Source organism: Xylaria bambusicola (genome assembly GCF_022495145.1).
Source record: "Xylaria bambusicola strain CBS 139988 unplaced genomic scaffold F5B22scaffold_2, whole genome shotgun sequence".
NCBI classification, from domain to species: domain Eukaryota; kingdom Fungi; phylum Ascomycota; class Sordariomycetes; order Xylariales; family Xylariaceae; genus Xylaria; species Xylaria bambusicola.
In genome coordinates, this window is record NW_025953555.1 from 874,893 (window position 1) to 896,687 (window position 21,795).

The 21,795-nt window shown below is 45.9% G+C and overlaps 6 protein-coding genes across 6 annotated transcripts; 3 read left to right on the top strand and 3 right to left on the bottom strand.

Annotated features, from left to right (window-relative positions):
* Positions 1-219: 219 nt before the first annotated feature.
* Positions 220-1,953, bottom strand: F5B22DRAFT_632886 (glycoside hydrolase family 47 protein; the record flags this gene model as incomplete). Its single annotated transcript, XM_047976755.1, has 3 exons — positions 220-339; positions 386-627; positions 681-1,953. The coding sequence occupies 3 exons, from the start codon at positions 1,951-1,953 to the stop codon at positions 220-222; spliced, it is 1,635 nt and encodes a 544-aa protein (XP_047835759.1).
* Positions 1,954-2,787: 834 nt separating this feature from the next.
* On the bottom strand, positions 2,788-3,992 carry F5B22DRAFT_156494 (uncharacterized protein). Its single transcript, XM_047969201.1, has 2 exons — positions 3,975-3,992; positions 2,788-3,912 (listed from the first exon to the last, which is right to left on the bottom strand). The coding sequence occupies exon 2, from the start codon at positions 3,862-3,864 to the stop codon at positions 2,908-2,910; it is 957 nt and encodes a 318-aa protein (XP_047835760.1). The 5' UTR covers positions 3,865-3,912; positions 3,975-3,992; the 3' UTR covers positions 2,788-2,907.
* Positions 3,993-7,605: 3,613 nt separating this feature from the next.
* Positions 7,606-9,881, top strand: F5B22DRAFT_632887 (quinon protein alcohol dehydrogenase-like superfamily; the record flags this gene model as incomplete). The annotated part of the gene is made up of 3 exons (XM_047976756.1): positions 7,606-8,070; positions 8,138-9,644; positions 9,700-9,881. 3 exons carry the CDS (start codon positions 7,606-7,608, stop codon positions 9,879-9,881), a joined length of 2,154 nt encoding a protein of 717 aa, XP_047835761.1.
* A 2,177-nt stretch (positions 9,882-12,058) lies between these two features.
* On the top strand, positions 12,059-13,583 carry F5B22DRAFT_156567 (mitochondrial carrier). The gene is made up of 4 exons (XM_047969202.1): positions 12,059-12,261; positions 12,365-12,412; positions 12,509-13,211; positions 13,309-13,583. The coding sequence occupies exons 1-4, from the start codon at positions 12,198-12,200 to the stop codon at positions 13,463-13,465; spliced, it is 972 nt and encodes a 323-aa protein (XP_047835762.1). The 5' UTR covers positions 12,059-12,197; the 3' UTR covers positions 13,466-13,583.
* A 76-nt stretch (positions 13,584-13,659) lies between these two features.
* On the bottom strand, positions 13,660-15,200 carry F5B22DRAFT_156583 (uncharacterized protein). Its single transcript, XM_047969203.1, has 3 exons — positions 14,902-15,200; positions 14,233-14,816; positions 13,660-14,140 (listed from the first exon to the last, which is right to left on the bottom strand). The coding sequence occupies exons 1-3, from the start codon at positions 14,954-14,956 to the stop codon at positions 13,742-13,744; spliced, it is 1,038 nt and encodes a 345-aa protein (XP_047835763.1). The 5' UTR covers positions 14,957-15,200; the 3' UTR covers positions 13,660-13,741.
* Positions 15,201-18,490: 3,290 nt separating this feature from the next.
* On the top strand, positions 18,491-21,560 carry F5B22DRAFT_585636 (S-adenosyl-L-methionine-dependent methyltransferase). Its single transcript, XM_047973506.1, has 11 exons — positions 18,491-19,269; positions 19,346-19,440; positions 19,497-19,576; positions 19,633-19,658; positions 19,719-19,737; positions 19,796-19,915; positions 19,981-20,192; positions 20,290-20,386; positions 20,434-20,532; positions 20,656-20,860; positions 20,927-21,560. Exons 1-11 carry the CDS (start codon positions 19,066-19,068, stop codon positions 21,000-21,002), a joined length of 1,233 nt encoding a protein of 410 aa, XP_047835764.1. The 5' UTR covers positions 18,491-19,065; the 3' UTR covers positions 21,003-21,560.
* Positions 21,561-21,795: the final 235 nt, after the last annotated feature.

Genomic DNA, 21,795 nt, shown 5'->3' on the forward strand with positions numbered 1-21,795 from the left:
ATCCGGTATCGGGTTACATTTTGGTTTTTTTACTGATGGAAATAGGAGAGAGGTTTCAAAGAAGACGTAGGCAGGTTTCAATCGCTACTGCTTAGGGATGATGTAATGTGAGGAGAACTTATCGACGTTTCAGAAAATATCGCAGACACATATCAACAGAGTGATAGAACGATTAGAAATGAACAATTTATATACAACCTCCTCACTTTTAGTATGAAATTATTTACATCGTAAGAATGGGTGAGCCTCAGTGTTCAAAACAAAGTCGTCTAGACTGATGATATCTGGAGAAGAGAATAGCAGATAGAAGTACTTGAGTGTTTCTGCAAACCAAAAACTCTGGATTGAGCGTTAGTCAGTTCATTCAAGCCAAGCTGCTACGTACCTCCATGTAATCTTCCTGCGTCAAGGTTGGGGTTTTCCGGGTCACGTCCTTGACCGATGCGTGTGTACCTAGGCCTGTGCGTGTACCGTTGACGATGGCGTTGAACATGTCCCAGCCATATTCCTGCCATATCGGATTCCCTGTCACTCGGTACATAATGAAAACACTCTCTATAGCCTCTGGTCTCAGGAGGTAACGAGGGTCCTTTGCGGTAGTGAACCCGAGGGGCAAATGTTCCTTCCCTAGATAAACTTAGTCACTTATTTAGTAGCTTGGAATTAAGCAGATGACTGACATTCGTGCTGTTTAGATCTCTCTTTATTGAATTTGGTCTCATCCCACTCGCACTTCTCAATGGATTCGCAAGCTAACATATTCAGCCGCTCGGGCATTATACCGGTGGGAAATGATCTGTATCCGTAAACACATCCGCGAGTGAGTCTTGAGCCAGTGTCGATATAGCCCTCTTCACCGAGTAGTTTGCCAGCAAGGGCATAGACACCACCGATATAGCATCCTAAATGCTCTGTCTCTTGGTCCAATATAACGTTGCCATCTCCAGCGACTTTCCCGCTGCTTGGGATGAGTATTGCTTCGTTTGTGGGAATCATCGGCCTGAAAATCAAGGCCTTAGCTGCCTCTAGAAATCTTCTACTCATCTCCTCGTATTTTGGCTCCAGGCCACCCAGAAGAGCATGCATTTTGGGCAGGTATTCATATAAGCTGTCCGCACTACCAGCTAGGGTAAACTCGTCACCGAATGTCACATTCTGTTCACTCATGGAGACGAATGTCGGCCATAAACCAGGAAGCCGGGATCTCTGCTGGCCTTGGTAAAACACGTCCATGACTCGAGAGATCGCATCGTAATATTTCGGATCACCAGTAATCTGCGATAGCCGTGTGAGCTCGAGGGATAGTGTTCCTGGTGAAGCAGAAACCACCGAGCCCTCCACTATCAAACCCTCCCCAGTCTTTGCAACATTGAAGTCAATGAAATCTACAGGCATTCGATTTTTGGTATTAAAGCCTGCATATATGAGATCACCAAGCTCTATTGCTTTGGCCAGCAACACCTCCCGCTTGCTCAAATCATAAGCAGCGATCAAGCCGCCCAGGTACCTAATGTTGGTTTCGAAAATGTTCACTCTAAATGAAGTTGACTGGCCAAAGTCAATCTGCGCAACAGCTTCGACAGCCTCATCAAACTCAGCGCGGAGGCTCATGATCCAAAGCGTGTCGAGCGAATCAACAAGGGTCGCGGCCCAGCCGCTAAATTGATCATGGAACCCCCCTGAGATCGGCTTTAGTGCGTCTTTCAACCAGGCATACTTCTTGTACGCTTCCCAGTCGCCAATGAACGTCGCCAGAACTTTGCGCTGCCTCGACTTCCGAAGCCTCTCATGTTCTGCATTACCAGCTTTGTGGCGGAATTGGACGTTAGGGAATGATTTGGGACGGCCAGTGGGCAACGGTGTAAGAGGCCCAGGCGGGTATTTGTATGGGACTTGACTCCAATCGAAACTGCTCTTGCTGGCAATCTGTTGACGCAATGGTTGGCCATTCATATATTGCTGTAACTTGCTGAAGTGCGATCCTGGCAAACCCCAGAGGTGCGTCAGTGTCCAAACTATGAAGAGACTACAAGCTATTAGAATGGTGGCACTTCGGTATTTTCGAGTGCGCCTAGACCTAAGGGGTGTCCAATGCTTGCTACCCCGGCTAGACATGGTACCTAGTGAGCAGACAACAGTGGATTGAGTTGATTTTGGTCACAAGCTGGTCACGAGCTCTCGTATGCAGTAGAGTTTGGTTGAAACATAAGATAGTCTACGCTCGATACAATCAGAAAACGACAGCTGTCCAATCCGAATATGTGATCTGTCCTGGTTTCATTGTGTTAGACACAGCTAATTGCTATTGCTGATCAGCTGTTACACCTGTATGGCCTAGAACGACTTTCATTCAGGCAACCCGGGGTACCCGGCTTGGTATAACGACTGTTGACGTGAAGCCAAGCCGCCTGTGTCCCAGCATGCGATGAAGTGTTTCCAAGTCATCCAATCACATGGTTTCTTGAGCTCTACACAGACGGGTAAGAGTGCCTTGTGAAACTAACGACCTAAACAGCGTGACAACTCGGCTGTATCACCTCCGTGTCTTCTGTGGATTGCGGGGTCATTAAACCCGTCATGGAGTGCGCGCATCTCATCGCCCTCAATTAATGATGATTATCCTTTTGTATTCAATCTCAATTACAGTGGTTTTCCACCAATTGACTAATGGGAGCAGCTGGCTTGCTCAAGTAGGAAACATAAATAGGCAATATGACATGCCATGAGCATCTGAGAAGTACACAGCAGAAAGATCAAAAAAAACAAACAAAAGAGATTTGTGTCGATTAGACACAAAATCACAGTCTAGATCTATATTAGTAGTGAGTACGCATACTTGACCATATTTGACCCCTGGAACCGGCCAGTTCTATCATTAACTGAATGGACCATCATTCCCATGAGCCCTTACTGCTTAGGCCATGTGCTTTTGTGTTGCCAGTATAATTTTAATGTTGACCCCGGCACAGATACAGCCTCGAGCCCGGGGAAACGATCTGGGATTCTCTGTACTAGGCGGGCGGCGTAATCCTTTTGTTCCTGGACAGCGTCTGTAAGCTCTTTCAACAGCGCCCTATCCTCGTGGTTATCGAGATGGGCTCTGGCAACGAAACTGTCTTGCCAGGTTGGCCGCTCCCGGCAATATCTTGTGACCCTCGATCCAAACTTACCTTTACGAACTCTGCGGCGTGCGCTTAACATGTTGTGAAACTCTGCAGCAACGTCAGGTGGGTTATCATCGTTCTGCCATTCATACTCGAGCTCTCGGCTCGTGGGCGAAATTTGGAGTATTCGAAAGTTCTCGCTGTTCTGTGTATCAGTTGAACATGCACTATTTAACGCGTCTCTTACTGCAGCATCAACTTCGGGGATCTTGAGCTTGGGCAGCCTAGGTCGATGATACAGTGATTTTTGCGATGATGAGCTAGATGGAGTCGACAATACATCGACCTCCTTTCCCTTCTGCTTGGCCACTTTCGGCACATCAGTTGCCATTCTTGTCAAGCGATTTGCAGTTGTGACGGCAGCCTTCTTGCTGGCTGCGACTGCTGTTTCCACCACCGGCTTTGCCTTTGAAAGGCTGGACGCTATATTTCTGCCTGCGGAACTGAGAGCGGACCGGCTGGTTCTTGCGGACTTGATAATGGAGTTTACGGTAGTAGGGGTCCGAGGCGTGGTTGGCCTAGAACTTGTGAGTCGCTCTTTAGCAAGCGCGTGCACTCTGGCGGATCTCTGTTTCTTATTCACGAGGTGGCTGAAAGTCTCTGAGGGGGTTATTTTTGCACGAATCGGCGTAGGGACGTAGTCTGTAGGCGTCTTCGGGCGAGGCGGAACTCGATTACTAGGGACTCGATCTGGTGACATGGTTACGTCCAATCCGATAATGTCTTAGATGATGTTCACCTCTTTCACCTTTTCGTGGTATTTTAGCCTTTGAAATAAGAGTGTTGCTGTTACAGCAAAGGTCAGCTTACCTGAGATGTCGTTCTGTGAAGCCCTCGTCTAACTGATAATCAGATTGTTTTTTTTTATAAAAAAAAGGTCTAGAACCGCTATTGCGCTAAGTAAACTTATTTTTATTATACAATCCCATTGTTCCTACTTAGCTTGATCGAAAAGCTTGTTCAACGAAGTTGTAGACTATGAGACTGCAATGCTTTTGTGAATCTTTTTATTTGACTTGTCTATGTCAAAATACCTTTGTCTGGCTAAACCAAGGCCCTTAGAGAGAGGAGCACACGAAAGAAGCAGTACTTATCGTACAATACGAGCCCAAGGGATGCAGCTGTGTCATGTGTGGCTCAACCCATAGTCGAAGGCATCAACTACAAGTGGCAAATTGTAGTGTTGGGAGTTCGCCAAGAACCTCAAACTAAATCTAGGACCCCTGTCGGACGAGACAAACAACTCTTTCGTGAACCGCATTCAACGGTTCTTGGAGGCAATCGACTATGGTGCGAGTCTTCGCTCCCTAAGGATCAGGGTCTCTGGTCCAACTCTTTCAGCATAGTCACTCGATCAGATTCTGTCGGCCTTGTCGGTGCTGCATACGATCAGATATCGCACCAAAGTGTATATTAGCGAGGTGGTGGATGAAGCATTAGTCCTGCCATAATTTGTTACTTGTGATAGGAAATCCTGACGTAACGCAGTATCGGCATGGGACGTGGTTATCACCCTCTCGAACCCAGTCTCGCCAGTCACTATGACGGTGAAGAAGATGAGGATGACTAATTTTGCCTTGGACATCAAGACCTTTGAAGCTGCTCAGGTACAGTCATGAACAGAGCCGAATGATGAGCACATGGGACAACGACCTTGGTGGTTGCTTCACCTGGGCAAGTTAGATACGGGGATTTAGGGCACCGACTTACCTACCAAGTGGGCTAGGTAGGTAGGTGGTTAATTAGTGTACCTAAGGTATAGTACCTAGGTCGGTACTTACCTTAGCGCGCCAAGGGGGGGTAGGAAAATGGTCACAGCTAGGTTATTAGGTCCTAACAACCTAATACAGCTATATAAAGCTAGCTATAGCGAAATATAATAGGTACTTTGCTTTTAATATAGAAAGCCTTATATTTTTAATATACCTTTTACTTTAAATTACATTTTTAAGTTGAACATATGTTAAATGAAATGTATTTTTAATGTATGACTATGTTTAACGGATAACTATTGTATAGCTTAATATTTATTTAATCCTTTTCCCCTACGGTATTTGACGAAGGCTACGAAACCTTCCGTTAAAGTCCCGAACTACGAAGCGATTGCGATAGGTTTCCTAGCCTTCAGGGTGCCCTGTTGGGCTACGAGGTGGTGGTGGTGGTGGTGGTAGATTGGATTGAATTGATCCCTGCAGCGATTATCCTTGAAGCTGGCTATGGATTGGATTGGCTGGCTGTATGGCTAGGTCTGTATGGCTAGGTCTGTATAGCAGGTAGGTCTGAAATTTGACTAAGTTCGAAGTCTACGGCTAGGTCTGTACGGCTAGGTCTGTACGGCTACGGCTGTACTGGCTGTACTGACTGGCTGTACTGACTGGCTGTAGGGGCTGTAGGGGCTGTAGGGGCTGTAGGTAGGGACTGTAGGGGGCTATAGAACATGATGTTCAACACCATGTTGGAATCATGTTGGAAAATGAACACGATTTTCGAAATAAAGTCATTTCTAATAAAAATACTGTCAGAATGCTAACATAATTTAATGTAGGTATACTTTTAATCTAAACAGCTGTGTGTCAGCCAAATGGGCTAAACATAGTGAGTTCATTCCAGAGAATATCTAACATAAATTTCCTACCCCCCCCTGGCGCGCTAAGGTATGTATGTAGGTATGTATACGGGGTACATAAGTGCCTCCAAGGTGCTTAAACGAACTTGGGTGCTGCCAGTAAATGCTTCCCAAAGTCGCCTTATCACGAATAGTTGCCGGTATCTCGTCATCGGTATCTCGTCATCTTATCCCATTATTTCGTAGCTCCCGAGTAGAGGGGCCTTTGGCAATAATGCGCTTTGAATCAGCGGACGCCCTCTTTGAGTGTTGTTTGCCTACCTCGTACTTAGTACCTAAACTTAGGTACTCCGGCCATCCACAGTAGGTAGGGTCGCACTTCCCAAATAGCTGGTACGTAACGAGAATCCTTGGAATCCGGGGAAGGGCAGAGAAGGGGTTAAGAATTACATAATATCCAATCACGTGCTCCCATAGCGGGTAGCGGAAAATAGTAAGGCACCCGTCTGACACCCGCCTCTGTTGCGGGCAGATAGCCGACCGGTTGCGCGGCTATCGGGATTACACAAAGTTTGCGCAGAGTCACCTGCTATTGCGCCGCCCCCGGCAGATGTACGCAGCTTTGACAAGGCTGACGAGGTCCCTGTAGGTAGGTGATCAGTAGTTGGTATTCAGAATAGAAACTGATAGGATTCAGATATTGCCAGCTGCTGGTGGCTCCAGTGCTATGAATGGCAAAGCATATTGGAGTAATTACAACCCTTTCAGACGTCCAGGTCCGTGTTTTGTGGGAGGAATGGAGTACGGTAGGCAAAGCGGAGGCAATACGGTAGCTGACTTATATAGTAGGTGCCTACTTACAGTAGTATGCATGTTTAGTACATGCCTAGTACCGTAGGTACCTACCTTAAGTATGTAGGAAACGCCCCACAGAATGTACTCTAGGCCATGTGTGTACATGCATATGCTGTTGTGGAAAACCCATACCGGTAGTCATTACCTAGGTAGGTAATGTACCTGTGTAAGGACCCCACGATTGAATTGCATGTCTTTAAGACTTGCATATGAACAGCGTGGATGCCCGTGCCTCAAGTACTAATATGTGTAGGTAGGTATGCAGATATGTAGGCATGTACATAGGTACTAGTTAGTTAGGTATGTACTGTAGGTAGGATCGACCTGTCAAGCCGCCTAGCGCCAGCAGCAAATGCAGTATAGCGCCCGTGCGTGGGACCTGACTGGGGACTGACTGGGGATCTGCCCCCCCGACAGCCGTGGTGGGGCAAATCTTGCAGCGGGACACTGAGCGGGAGTGGGATCTCGGTGCAAGCCAGTCAGCGATGTCGCAATTCTCGCCCCAAAGCAGCTCAACTCCACCAATCTCGCAATTCTCTCTCCCTTTGCTCCCATTCTTGTAACCCGATGCTGTGTTGCCAGTCTAGCTGACGAGTCTACCCAAGCAGTCGAGCTGTCGAGTTATTTCCCGCCGCGCTGTCTCGTCTCTTCAGTGCATTCATTCGTTGGCCCAATCGCCGCGCAATTCCCACTTGCGGCTCGGCTGAAGATATCTTGGACAGGGATGTTTCGAGAGGCAAAGAAGACCCTTGATCATTCTAATTCAAGTCTATTTGGGCCGAGCCTCTTCTAATACCAGCTGCTCGTTCGTGACTAGTCGCATCATTCGCCCAGACTCGCCCTCCACGTGTACACCTCAAAACCGTCTCAGAAATAGCACGCCATCCTTCCTCGATCAACCGTCACACCGTCATTTCACCTCCTGGCCCAACTCTGGAATATCTCGTTCTAAGTTCCCGTCGGCCTCCTTTTCCACAACTCCATGGGCCGTCCTCTTATCTGTCTACTGTTTTGGTCGAAATGGAAAGCCTAGTGTCTCTGCCAGCAGCACATCCTTTGGTGCCTTTACCGTGGCACGCCAATCCCGTTCGTCTCCCAGACGATAACTCACACGTGCATTTGCATCAGAAGTCAGCCTTTTCACCCGGTGCACGCACACAGCAACCGCAACCCCATTCGAAACTTCCGCCAAAAGCCGCAGAAGAGTCGAGCATGAAGCCGTCACGAGAGAATTGCGACAGGAGGAGACCAGGGGAGGATGCCTCCCGCTTGCCCAACATTTCTCAGCAATCCATGAGCCAATCTCTCACTCCGTTCCTCCGCGAGCATATTCCTACTCTATATGCTCCCATAGGCAAACCAGATCTCCCATCGATGGCAAACCTGAAGAATAAAGACCCAAACAGCAAGTATTGTTACAGACATCGCCCAGATTCCAAGTGTCGTCGGGCTGCCGATGAAACGAAAATGGGACTTATCCAAAGAGTATGTTCAGTTTTGACTGCTCGGCATTAGGCTGTTTGTGACACAATATGCTAACTCGATATTATAGGACCTCGAAACATTGCCTGCAGCAGATCGCCAAGCCATCACCAATGTTTGGTCATTGTTTTCTGCGGCTCCTACTAAGCACCGAGAGCTAATGCTACAGGGTATCATTACCCAATGTTGCTTCCCCCAGCTTTCTGCAGTCTCACGAGAGGTACACGAGCAACTCAAAATTGATTTCATGTCAGCGCTACCAACGGAACTTTCGTTGAAAATTCTTTGTTACCTGGACTGCTCCTCTCTTTGTAAAGCAGCCCAGGTCAATCGCCGATGGAATGCTTTGTCCGGAGACGACCTAGTATGGCACCGCATGTGTGAGCAACACATTGGGCGAAAGTGTGAAAAATGCCAATGGGGTCTGCCTAGGCTAGAGAAGAAGCGATTGAGAGAGTGGAAAACACAGCACCAACTCGCGCTTCCTCCGACGCCCGCCATAATGGCTGTCGATGACACCCTTCCGACTTCGACCGCCACAAAACGTGCTGCAGAAACTAGTGAAGATGAAGGACAGCCCAAGCGCCGTTGTACGGAGGAGAGGGTTGATTGCAATCCCGATACGGGCCTCAAAAGGAAGTTCAGACCATGGAAGGACGTGTATCGAGACCGTTTCAAGGTCGGATCAAATTGGCAAAAAGGCCGCTGTACTATCAAAACTTTCAGTGGCCATGCCAATGGAGTTACGTGTCTCCAATTTGACGATAATATGCTTGCTACTGGCTCGTATGATGCCACCATCAAGATCTGGAACATCGAGAAAGGCGAAGTTGTCCGGACTCTGCAAGGCCACACGATGGGTATTCGGGCTCTCCAATTTGACGACCGGATGCTTGTTAGTGGAAGCTTGGACAGTACTGTCAAGATCTGGAACTGGAGGACTGGCGTCTGCATCAATACGCTCAATCACCAAGGCGGCGTCATCACGGTACACATGGAAGGCGACTACCTGGCTTCTGGGTCCATGGACAGATCTATCAAAATATTCGACTTCAAGACTCAGCAGTCATTTTCTCTGCGGGGTCACACCGACTGGGTTAACCATGTTCGATTGGATATGACGTCTCGTACCCTGTTATCGGCATCGGACGATTGCACTGTCAAGTTATGGGATCTAGACTCTAGAACGTGCATCAAGACGTATGAAGGCCATGTTGGACAAGTACAACAAGTCCTGGCTCTGCCTGATGATTTCGAGTTTGAGGACGAGAGTGCTCGCGACGCTGATGCTTCCTCTGCGGCTAGTAACCGCAGTGTCACACCAGTTACATCGCCAAGTCCACACTGCTCCAACCATCAAGCAGAGGAACGAGCAGCATATGGTCCAATTTTTCTGAACGATCCAGAACGACCATTACCCCCTCGATATATGCTTACGGGATCCTTGGACTTGACGCTACGGCTGTGGGATACTGCTACCGGGAAGAGCCCTCGTTGTTTCTGGGGACATGTCGAAGGCGTTTGGGGTCTCGCGGTCGACACGCTCCGTTACGTCTCTGGAGCTAATGACGCGACTGGTAAGCGTGGCCCGTTTCTAAACGTATGGATTTGAGTGTTGCTAACCTCTAACAGTGAAAGTTTGGGACCCACGAACAGGCAAGTGTGAACGCACTTTCACTGGTCACAGCGGGCCCGTGACCTGCGTCGGACTCAGTGACAGCCGTTTTGCGAGCGGCGGCGAAGACGGAGATGTGCGCCTGTATAGCTTTGAGGGCGAGCCAGGAGAATGTCTCGAAAGGGGTACGCCATCCTAAAATTCCTTTTTCACAGTAACCGTTTCACCGCGTCGGTCAGGTTACTGGTTGTTCAGTCCATTTCTCGAATCTCATCTAAAGCGCCGAATATACCCTTTCTTTATTTCCATTTTTGGGGCGTCACACATACTGGGGAATACGACAAAAGGCTCGGGTGCATATAATGATGACATGCATAGCTTCAGCTAGAACAGGTACTAGCGTTTCTTGAAGCCCAGGCGTTTGTACATCGTTGTATGCCGTTCAAGATGGCAATGGTTTAATGAATTAGAAAAGAACTTGTTTGCCAAAATAGTGTCTGGCTCTCCTCGTGTACCAATTTGGTGAACACGTGTCGTAAATCGTATCGCAATAGACATAGTTGGGGCATCTTGCTCTCTAGAACACTGACTCGTTTTGAAAAAAATAAATCACATGTGAAAGTGCATACCCACGTCATTGTGTAGATCTTTCGCAATGACGGCAATCCTAAAACTTCCGATTTCATCAACGGCTACAGATAGACATGTATCTTAGCCCGCGGTTGAAGGCCATGAGTTTATGTACCTTGCATCGACGTAATAAGAATCATCTCTGGCTTCAGTCTCGGATGTTCTTTATTCAAGTTCTTGGATTTACAAGGTCAAGTAGATGAAAGTCTCATACCTAACGTGAGTACAGCGTATGCATGGTCTCCTTATCATGTCTCTTCAATATACTAGGGTATATAGAATCTCCATCGTAGACAAAGCAACAGGTAGTATAGAATAAAGTATTGTAAAATGTAGAGAACGCCAGCCAGGGGTGTTCGCGGTGGAGGAATCGAAGCTGGCTAGCTCAGCTCCCCCTCTTTATTGTCTGTCTCCATGTAGGTACATGTAGTCTCAGCTCACCCCGCAAAATCACAAGCTCGGCTGTCTGTCGGTTAAGCCTCCACAATCTAACCCGGCTTCGGCCTAGCAGCTCAATAGGAACGACGTCACCCGGCTATCATCGACCACAAAGAAACCACGGAACAGGACCTATTTCACAACTCGAATACATTTGTCCTGCGGTTGGGATCATGGCAATCACGGGCCTTGATCAGAACTCGTATGCTACCTTCTTCAGAAGGGCAGTGGATGGGTTCACAGTAAGGGAATGAATGGGCTTGGAATCAACAGATTGAATAATTACAAAGCCCCAGGGCCCGACGTGCTAAACTCTAGAGCTCCGGTTCGCCGGAAATTCCTCGCATAGTCACTTCCGGCCACCCGTGTTGGATGTCTAGCAAGTATCACTTTAGGCCCATGAAAATAACACTCTAACTAGGTCCACCGGGGAGCCCAGAAAGAATACCTGGTACATACATGTAAAAGCCGCATCGCAATGAGACCAGATACCTCGGCGCCTAGCCCTGGAAAAGGCAAGGATCGAGCATATCCGGCTTGGTGCTCCCTTGACTCTTTGTTCATTGTCTCTCTCCATAGGCACCTACCGCCCGACCACAGATGACATGCTCGTTTTCTCCACTATCCAGGTATTGTATCTTGGACCCGGGGTGGTGAGTAAAAGTTAAAATAAAACACACTAGACTGTCTAGGCAAATCAGATGTCTAGCTCGCTGGTCCTTTTCTTGCTCCTCGGGTTCTTCCTTAAACTAGTTCGTTCATTCGCTCGTGGCTTCTCGTCCCCTTTGTCCCCACACTGCGTGAAGCCGCGGAGCTATGGCCTTTGTCTGTAGTACTATATCGGAGGAAAGCCTCTAGCCCGGCACATGGAGAGGCGTGGGCGCGTGACTGAAGCTCGTCTAGACATCCTTGGCGTGGTTATGACTCCGAAGGACCCCTAGCTCCTATTACTATATAGATCTCGGCCTCGGGATATGATGTTCCTGGGAAGCTCGCTCTTCTTATGTCGAATGCCCACCTTTGCCCTCATATTTTCGGTACCCCTTGACAAAGCCTTCTTTGTTCTAGACGCCATATTTTTTATTCTGTTCCAGAGTTTGGGTGGTTTTATTACCCTTGAGCCGCATACGTACCTACCTCTTCACGACCTACCGAATTTGCCGACCTGATCGGAATCCGTGCGATATAGTTAAGTCATCGTCGGGTGGAATTGCACGTGGCATTTTGGCTGTTTCACTTGATTAAGTGTCCTTGACGTAGCAAATCGTTGCAAGGCTAAGACAAAGCTTGTTGGATCTGTTCCGTGCTGTGATCCTAACGTAATTTACGCGTTATATATATACCGGAAAGCGGGATAGAAAAGTGTGGGCATTTCCACTAGTTGGGATTCAGTACAAAAGGCGCTACAAAGGGCGCAAGCCCAAGTTAATAGAGCTTCGAATTGACCATGTCGAGCAAACTAGGTGGTAAAGATGGGAAGACGCCGCCGTCTGCGGCGACTAACCTGATCGGTGAGTATCGAAACACTGGAAAACTACTCCCTGTGGTGTGGCCTTGCGTAGAGGTGGGAAGGCCGGCCTTAACGAACACTTTGCTAACGTCGTGGATTTGTAGCTGGTGGAGGTGCAGGCATGATGGAGGCTCTCGTGTGTCATCCTCTTGGTAGGCAGATTCCCAAGCCCCTTGGTCACGACATGATTATGCCGGAGGCTCTAGGCGCAAATGTCTTCAACTGACACTATACCCGCGTGGCTATAGATACGATAAAAGTGCGCATGCAACTCTCACGGCGTGCGCGTCAACCAGGGGCGCCATCACGCGGATTCATCAAGACGGGCGCCGAAATCGTGCGACGTGAGACACCCTTAGGATTGTATAAGGGATTGGGCGCAGTGTTGACAGGTATCGTGCCTAAAATGGCGATCCGATTTACATCGTTCGAAGCGTACAAGCAGCTTCTCGCAGACAAGAAGACCGGTGTCGTTTCGGGATCCAGTACATTCCTAGCTGGACTTGCGGCCGGTGTGACTGAGGCGGTGGCTGTCGTCACGCCCATGGAGGTTATCAAGATTCGTCTGCAGGCACAGCACCATAGTATGGCAGATCCTCTTGATGTTCCCAAGTACCGCAACGCTGCCCACGCTCTGTACACAGTTGTCAAAGAAGAAGGGTTTGGTGCCTTATACCGTGGTGTGAGTCTCACGGCCCTACGTCAAGGCTCCAACCAAGCTGTCAACTTCACCGCATACACCTACTTCAAGGAGGCGCTTTTGCGTAGACAGCCCGACAACGCAGCCTTACCTACCTGGCAGACAACACTCATTGGCCTCGTCAGTGGCGCCATGGGCCCCTTAAGTAATGCACCCATCGACACCATCAAGACACGATTGCAGAAAACGCCTGCGGAGCCAGGTGTCAGTGCGTTCAAGAGGATCACTGCTATTGCCGCAGATATGTTCAAGTAAGTTTTGTGATTGCACACCAGGTTTCGAACATCTTCATAGCTATGACTTGGTAGCATGTTGGTTTTGAGTTGCTAACTGAGTCATGTGTTATAGACAAGAGGGTTTCCATGCTTTCTACAAAGGTATCACGCCCCGGATCATGCGTGTCGCACCTGGCCAGGCTGTTACGTTCACAGTGTACGAATTTCTGAAAGATAAACTGGAGAACAGCCGACCGTTGCCATTGACAGGGAGCAACTACCAACGTTGATAGTTTGGAGTTGGGCAGGGCGATGTGTGAGACTGGTTGTATATGTTTGTATAAATCGTGTCCATAAACGGCATTCGCATTGTGGGAGGCGACATTTTTCATCGGGACTCATGTAAGTGAGGAGTTATAAAGTAGAAGTTGACCTTTCGGTTTCCTCCTTCCGAGTTTTCTCTATCCCTTTACAATATAATTGTAGATACTTTCAACGGTGCTCGCTTACCAAGTGAATAATGGTATGAATCTTGCCACAAAATCACATCAACTGTTGACTGTTGCTCACCGACCGGGTCTCTTTGGCCTCCTGAAGGCCGTCTTCGTCTCTACTTTGGGGAACAGCTCTTCTAAAACAAGTTCTTCAGTAATCTCGCTGGGATCCTCGACTTCAAACTTCTTCTCCACAATACATCCACATTCTGTCTCAGCCAGGGTCAGTACGGCCCTCTTCTGTAGTGGATAAATCATGCGGTTCTTGATAGCCTTGGTGCCGGGCGTCGCTGGGTTAGTATAGAAGAAGAGCAGGACCCCTTTGTCATCGGCGCCGGCACGGGAGGAGCGATAGCGAAAGAATGTAAACCTAGGTTCCGAAGTAGAGATAGCCTGTGTTGCTTCAACAATGGATACAGGTTTCGAGGCATCGGGGACAAGCTCAATAGATTCGTCTTCGGAATTAATTTTCTGTGACACGGTCGAGTTAGATGGGTCACAAATTCCATAGAACCTAAATACCACTGCATCGCAGAGGCCAGGGGACGTCAAAGGGAACTGACCAGCATTACCAAAGCGCGTCCATCGCCCCGGCCTAGCTCTGACAATGCTGCCAAGGCATCGGCCTTGACGGGCATGTTCATGGTCGAGCTGAGGTGGATTTCGCGTACGCCGGTGCCTGTGCCAGCTTCGGCCTCGACGCGCTTCACCTCGCCCAAGGTACGCTCCTCTTCCGTCAAGGGTGCATCTAAGACTGTATGCTTATCATGTCTGTCGAAGCCGGCAGGACTCAGCTCGTCGGCAGTCGAGGCAAGGATAGTCTCGCGGAAGTGTTCAGACCCGAGTTCGCGCACGAGGGCAAGGCGTGTCGAAGCAAAGAGCATCTTCTGCCGCACCTTGGCGGAATCAGGGACGTACGTGACGGCGACGAGGAACGGCGTAGTGTCATAGCGTCGAAGAAAGATGTAAACAGGCTCGTCGGGTTTGAGGTAGGGCCTCAATGAATCGAGATTGGCATTGAAGTCGGACGCAGAGCGGGGTAGGGAGGCCAGCGGTGTAATGGCTTCCGAGGAGATGGTGGCGAGGAGGCCGAATTGCGAACTGTCGGAGAGGAGGTTGTTGAACTGGGAGACGAGCTCCTTCGAAGCTACAAGCAGGCGCGTTGGCTTTGGTAAGCGAGGCGTTTGTTCGCTTCACCCCGGTGGAATGGAGGCTGCCATAGGGCATCGAACTGGATAGAGAGCTGAGAGCCCAGAGCGACTCCTCACCTGATATGCCAGACTGCATTCTGTCTGCCGACTTCCTATGTTGGTGAGCCGAATATCCTTCTCGGTCTCTCCAAGCAGGTCAAGGAGAGCGTGGGTTGGTGTTTGGGTACAAATCCAAGGAATGGGTTGTGTAGGTATCTCGAGAGATGCTACCGGTACGCTAAGTACCTACACTACCGGTAACTTCGGTACCTGGTCCCCTGGAACGATGATGGTGTCGATGATGATGGCGTGTCCTACCTCTGCTTACTGTCTGCCCTACCCCGCCATTATATAATAGCCTTGACCCTATTGTGGGGGAGAGGGGTTACTTTAAGTATACGGTACGTGCTAGGTACCAAGGTTCATTACACATCCTTCAATCTATTGGAATACCTTTAAGTATGAACATGATTTGGGGCAAGTACTATCGTCAGCAGCCAGCGAATGAATAAAGATTAGGTACCTAGGTATGTAGGTAGGTAGGTAAGTATCAATCTTCAGAAATGACAATAACTTCTTTTGAAGCCAGAAAAGGTCGTCAGTCGTGGGCTGGTGCTGCAAGAAACATATAGAAGCAGTTTTCCACACGACTTGATGAACCCTTTGATTCTGCAGCGGGGGTTTTTATGTTCTTGGTCGCGTGGAGCATGTTCCGCGGTGATTGTATCATCAGAATTGGGACGCCCTTAAGTTATCGTAAACAACGGTAGAAGCTAGGTAGTTAGACTGCCTACTGAAAGTGTTACTAACAATATGGTAGACTAGGTATTGCATTGGTAAGAACTGTTTGGCACACCTGTGGCGAGCAGCGGGTTTGGATGATAGGTTTGTAAATTCAGTTTGGTCGGCGACGTATGGGATGAACTACGTAACTTCTCCTATTGCACGCTACATAGCTTTATAAAGGCGCGGAGAATGATAACTTGCTGGCAACGGTACTTATTTCACCTCAACCCCCAAAAGCAGTCCATCGTAGCTAAGTCCGTTGGGCAGCTTGAATCTATAGAGATATAATTTTGCATATGCTGCCAGCGCTATGTACGGTGGGACGAGGGCGCTAAGGATGTTTCAGGGCTCGCAGAGCTCAATGAAGAAGTAGGTAGTGTACTTCGTATGTTAGCGGAAAAGTTTTTAGGAAGATCGCGTGTCCCACCCCTATCGTATTAGAATAATACCAGAGCGAGTTGTCGAATCACAAGCCCTGTGCGGTATTGTTATATGACGTAGAATGTATGTCTTGTTTCAAACTTCGGTCCTATACCAGCATTTATACTACCTACATACTTGGTAGTACGTTGTCGCCAAGGGTGCTGACAAGGAAAGACAGCAAAAACTACCCAAAAAGAAATTTACTCCGCGCTGATTTGCTATTTGCCGGAGACCCCCGTCGATCAATGGAGAGGTCCCCAGTCCACGGTACTACAAGTTCGGGTACCTACAGCTAACGAACCTGCTCGCCTGGTTCTGTAAGAAGGCGAGCCAGGTATATATAGTATATTCCTTTAAGGCCTACGAGCGCTCCAAAGCCTGCCAAGGCATTAGTTAAACCCCTATAGCTAATAAGAATAGCTAAAATAATAGTTACTTCTATTCCTATACTAATTTTACCTATGCTAGATATAACTATAATGATCGTTATTATAAAGTGCTACATTATATTTATTATAGCTATAAATTATTTAAAACCGTTTTTTACTAATATTATTATTAATATTATTTAAAAATAATACGTTTTTAACTATTAATCAAAAAGCCTTTATAGGCCTTATAATTTCCTTTTCTATTCCATTTAATTAATTAATAACTTAAAGGCTTAATTTTAAAGCTATTTTTATTTAAAAAGCTTTATTAATTAGCTTATAATTTAAAGCTATATTTTTTAAAGATAGCTTCTATTATAACTTATTTTTAAAGCTATTAGTTATTATATAGCTTTTAAGCTATATTTTAAAACCACTTTTATAATAAAAAGGTATTATAAATAATTAATTAAAGGATAAATTAAAGGAATATATACTTTTTATAGCTTTTATAAATTTTATAATTTTAAAAGTTATATATTTATAATTAATTAATTGTATTAATTTTAGCTTTAAATTTATTATAATTATAAATAATAATAGGTAAGGTAATTAATTTAGCTTTATCTTTATTAAAATAAGTCTTTTTAAATTTAATATTTAAGCGTTTTTTAAAGGTGAAAAAGTTGACTTTATTGTTTAAATATACTGTTAATGTAAATAAGTAGGCAATATTGCCTTTATATAGAAATTGCTATATTTTGCTGTTTTTTATAGCTTTAAATTAAAGGCTATTTTAAATTAGTAAGTCTTTTTTTTATCCCTTTTTTTAACTTTAATAAAGCTTTTAAAAAAATCTATATAATTTTTAATAATAGTTATTATTTTATAGCTTATATAATTTTTAAAATACTTTAATAGCTTTATTAAAGTAAAAAGATTATTATAAAAAAGATGGTATATTTATTATGGAAGCTTTTATAATAGTTTAATAATTATATGTTATATTAGATTAAGCTATTTTAGCTATTTTTTAACTTTTAAAGCGTTTTTTAAAAGCTTTACGTTTAAAATTAATAGATTAATAAGCTTTTAATAGTTTATATATTATAACTAATTAATAATATAGCTTTATATATTAATAGCCTAGATTTTAAAGCTTAAAGGGTTTAGTTTACCTTTAATTAAGGTTGTAATAATTGAACAACCTATAAAGGCTATTATTCCTTTATCGAAAGTAAGGGATAAAAGAAGGTTAATTAGCTGTTTGCTAGCTTTTTTAATTACTTTAAAAGCTTTAAAAACCTTTAAAAAAGCTTTTAAAAGGTTTAGATTTAAACCTTTAAGGTTTTAAAAGATAAAGTAATAATATAATTTAAAAAAGCGGTTTTTACTAATAAATAAAGGAAGAATATACTTTAGCTAAAGGTTACTTTATTCCTAATATATATATATATTGCTTTTAAGGTATAGAGCTATATAAATTAGGTAGTTAAGGAAGTAATAAATCTTTATAATGTTTAAATTATTATTTTTAACCTATTTAGCTATAAGCTAAGGCGGTAAGAAGGCTTTAAAAAGATTAATTATTATATTTAAAAGGCTATTAACCTTTATTAATTGTAGCGGAAGGTTAAAAGGTTTGAAGATTTTAGGGTTACTTAAGTGGGTGGAAGGGGGTATATTAGGCTTAAGCGTACCTTTATCTACCTTTAGTTTCGCTAGGTCTTATAGCATTATTCCCCTTAAAATCTAGAAAAATTAAAATAACCTGTAGATAGCGCTGAATTAGGGCTTTCTAGTAGTATAACTATTTTAAATGAAGCTATTTTGTTGGTTGATTGAAGAGCGAGTTGCAATTAAAGTAGGTATGGGAGTGCTACGTATTAATGATGTTACCTTTTAAAAACAAGGGTGGTGTGGGTTAGGGGGTAAAAAAACTGGGTCTTGAAGGTGTTGGAGCGCTCGTGGGCCTTAAAGGGATATATATGGGTTGGGGAGTCATCGGACCACCTGTACAGAACCTGTACGACCAGCGCAATATATATAATAATGAACAATACCAAGATCAAAACAGCAAGTGTGTGTGACGGTATGCAGATCCTATACCCTCAAATGCCTGTCCAGACCTGTCCTCACTTAGCACGCCGCCTCGTCGCACCAATACTATTTGTGATTAGGTGGCGTGGGCTGTGTTCAGCCGTCACCGGATCTTACAGTGAGTAGGTAGTCTATTATGGCATAGTCTTCTCTGTCAGGCCCACCTACAAGGACCGGCATGAGAAAAGAGCGACAGTACTATAGTGGTACAGGTAGGGTGTACTATGTAGAACTTGATCGTAGGAAAGGAGGCGATGACGATAATAGGTAGTGCGGCACGCTATGCTTGCTTTCTCCGTCTTCGTGACTGCTTCTGTGTTCCCCTTCCGCATTTAACGACGTCTATTACTTGGAGGGGGACACGAAACCCGACTTTGCCCGCATCGAATCCTAGGCCCTTCGCATTCAATATAACACGAGCCTTATTGCCTATGGTATGCTGAACGATCAGACAGCTAAAGTATTAGGACGGAAATTAGGCCGGCAGCGGTGCGCACATTTCGGCGTGGCCTACACCCAATGAGATATGTCTGACTCGAGGAAGTCCAACACAAGTGAATTCGCGCTGCAGCCAATCTCATCGACACTCGCTGTATACTCACAGACGGAGCTACAAGCGTCGAGCCGGCGTGAAGGTACCCGCCCGCCAACCTCTTCAACATCAAGTCAATCAGGAATTATACCAGAATGGAACCCGAACCGTCAAAGCTATTATAGTAGCAGAGCTGTTGTAAGTGAGAGTTTGGCACACGCCGAGTCTCGAACTTTGATCAGTTCAGGTTCAGTGCCAGGTTGACAAATCGCAGACCAGCTTAGATATTGACGATCTCAACCTTGAACCGAATGAGTTCTGGCCACCTTCAGACTCCGATGATAGTGGGTGCGATACCACCTTGAAAAGGTGAGCGAGGCCAAGCACTATCTCCATGATCAAGATACTGAGCCCGGGCTACACAGAACGACCCCTTCAACATCGGGCAGCACCGCCCGTAAAATCAAGGCGATACTGCAGAGATTCGGCCGGTCTTACAATAAACGTGAGTACTGTTCCTCTCTTGCTTTTGGCTTGATGAAACGAACATTATCGTCCCAGGTTACGATCTTCTACCAAACGACGCGGTAAGTTGGCGTGAACCCTCAGGAGAATGGCCACAACTTAACGATATGCGCGTTGATTAGCAAGAAAAGGATAGAAACAGTAGGTCTTTATTGCTTACACTGGTTACACGCCGAACCTTGAAGCTAAATTGGCCCAGCCCTTCAACACAACATTTGCTTGGAGACTTTTGACGGAAAATTACATCAAGCACCGGTAAACAATGCCCGTCGAGTCTTGGATCTGGGCTGTGGCCCTGGTGATTGGGCGTTAGAGTTTGGTAAGAAGACACCAGAGTCGCACAGAGTCATATGCCACCACGTATCGTAACTCATAGACGACCAGCCAGGAGGAACCCCAATGCAATAGTCCTTGGTATAGACATCGATCCTGTAAAGTCCTCTTTCAGTTTACCGAATTGCCGGTTCGAAGTGACGGACTTCAATAAGGAGTGGTCGTACGACGTCAAGTTCGATTTTATTCATCTACGGCATTACGGCCGGTTGCCGAAGAAGGATGTCGTGACATCAATATATGAAACCCTCAGTCCAGGGGGGGTGAGTCCATTCTTTCATCTGCTTCAAAGACTGCACTTCTCACAGAAATCAAGTCTAAAGCAATATTTCGGGGGACAGGAAGCTAACAAGCGTCTAGTGGGCAGAGTTTACTGAGTGGATTATTTCGGTCCAGTTTACTCAAGGTTCCTCGACTTCTATATCTGTTCATAAGTGGATGAGCTGCTGGAATTCAGGTGAGTATTCGGAAATCAAGAAGCATTCGTCTCTAATATGCTTCCAGGCCTACTGGAACTTGGGAGATCCGTACATTTCCCACTACAATACAGATCCCTACTTACTGAAGTGGGATTTAAAAACGTGACTGAGAGAAAGTATGCAGGTTAGTGCTATCGTTAGCAGAACTTAACGTGTCTCTACATTGGCTTCGGCGTTGGTGATCGCTGACCCTGTGCCGCGAGCGACACCCCTGTTCAAACAATTGCCGACTAATTCACTGCAATAGTCCCAATGAACCCATGGCCACCAGGAAAAAGCCTTCAGAGACTCGGATCTATGATGAACTTGAATGTTAGCAAGATCCTTGAACCAATGTCTATGCCTATTTTTACCGAAGCATTGGGCTGGACACCAGAGGCTGTTAAATCACTTCTAGCAGAAGTTCTCAAAGAGTTAGCAGACGCCGACCACGTACATGCTTACCTGACATTGTAAGGATTATCCTCACTACCAGCCGCTCGGCACACTTCATGTCTGCAAAATGCTGACAAGCGCAGATTTACTGTTTATGCTCAAAAATCTCGAGGGGAGTTCTCCTCAAGTTCATCTATAAGATCCTCCGAACATGGATAGTGCGCCACGGTTCACTATATCTGCTTGCGTACATGCTCAGTCACATTCCGGCTACGCACTCTATATCTCGCTACCATCTAGATTTGACATGTTCAATACTGGACCCAGAATGTGAATCACGTGGTAGATGTTATTAGGAAAGAGAGTTCGGATATCAGGAGCGATATTGCGTCGATAAATTGATGTTCCAAACCAATTGGAACCGCTTATCTTGTGCCTGAAGTATATATAAAGGCTACAGAGCTAGATATTAAAACCTGAAACATTCTCCCAACCTTGGAGACTGAGCCCGAATACAGCGCATATAAGAACAAAGTCCGCTATTGGTGTGTATTATATGGCTGGGAACCAGCATATAATCTACGATGAAAGAACAGGTTGTTGAACATGGTAAGTATCTAAGTGAAGCCCCTACACACTGCACAGTAGCAAGGAGGTATGATTATTGGAATGAGTATGAGTTATAGATCCTACCTCAGTCTTTCTACATCATCTAGAATACTATGACGTTGATCGGAGATGTGTTGTCATGTCTAATACAATTAACTCATATGTCACTTATTCTGAACAAAAGAGGCCTAACAGTCCTGCATGCTGAACCTACTCTGTACTTAAAGCTATGTTCTCTGAACATAAGATGTAAACTGGCGGCGGGTCAATAATGCCCCGCATTAGAGCCGAAGATGATTGACAGCCATGGTTTGCAGAGGGCGAATTCATGATGCACCGGTAGCTCGTATGATCCTCTTGGGGTTGCAGGCATCCCAGCTGGGCTGAGTGCCCCGATCACATT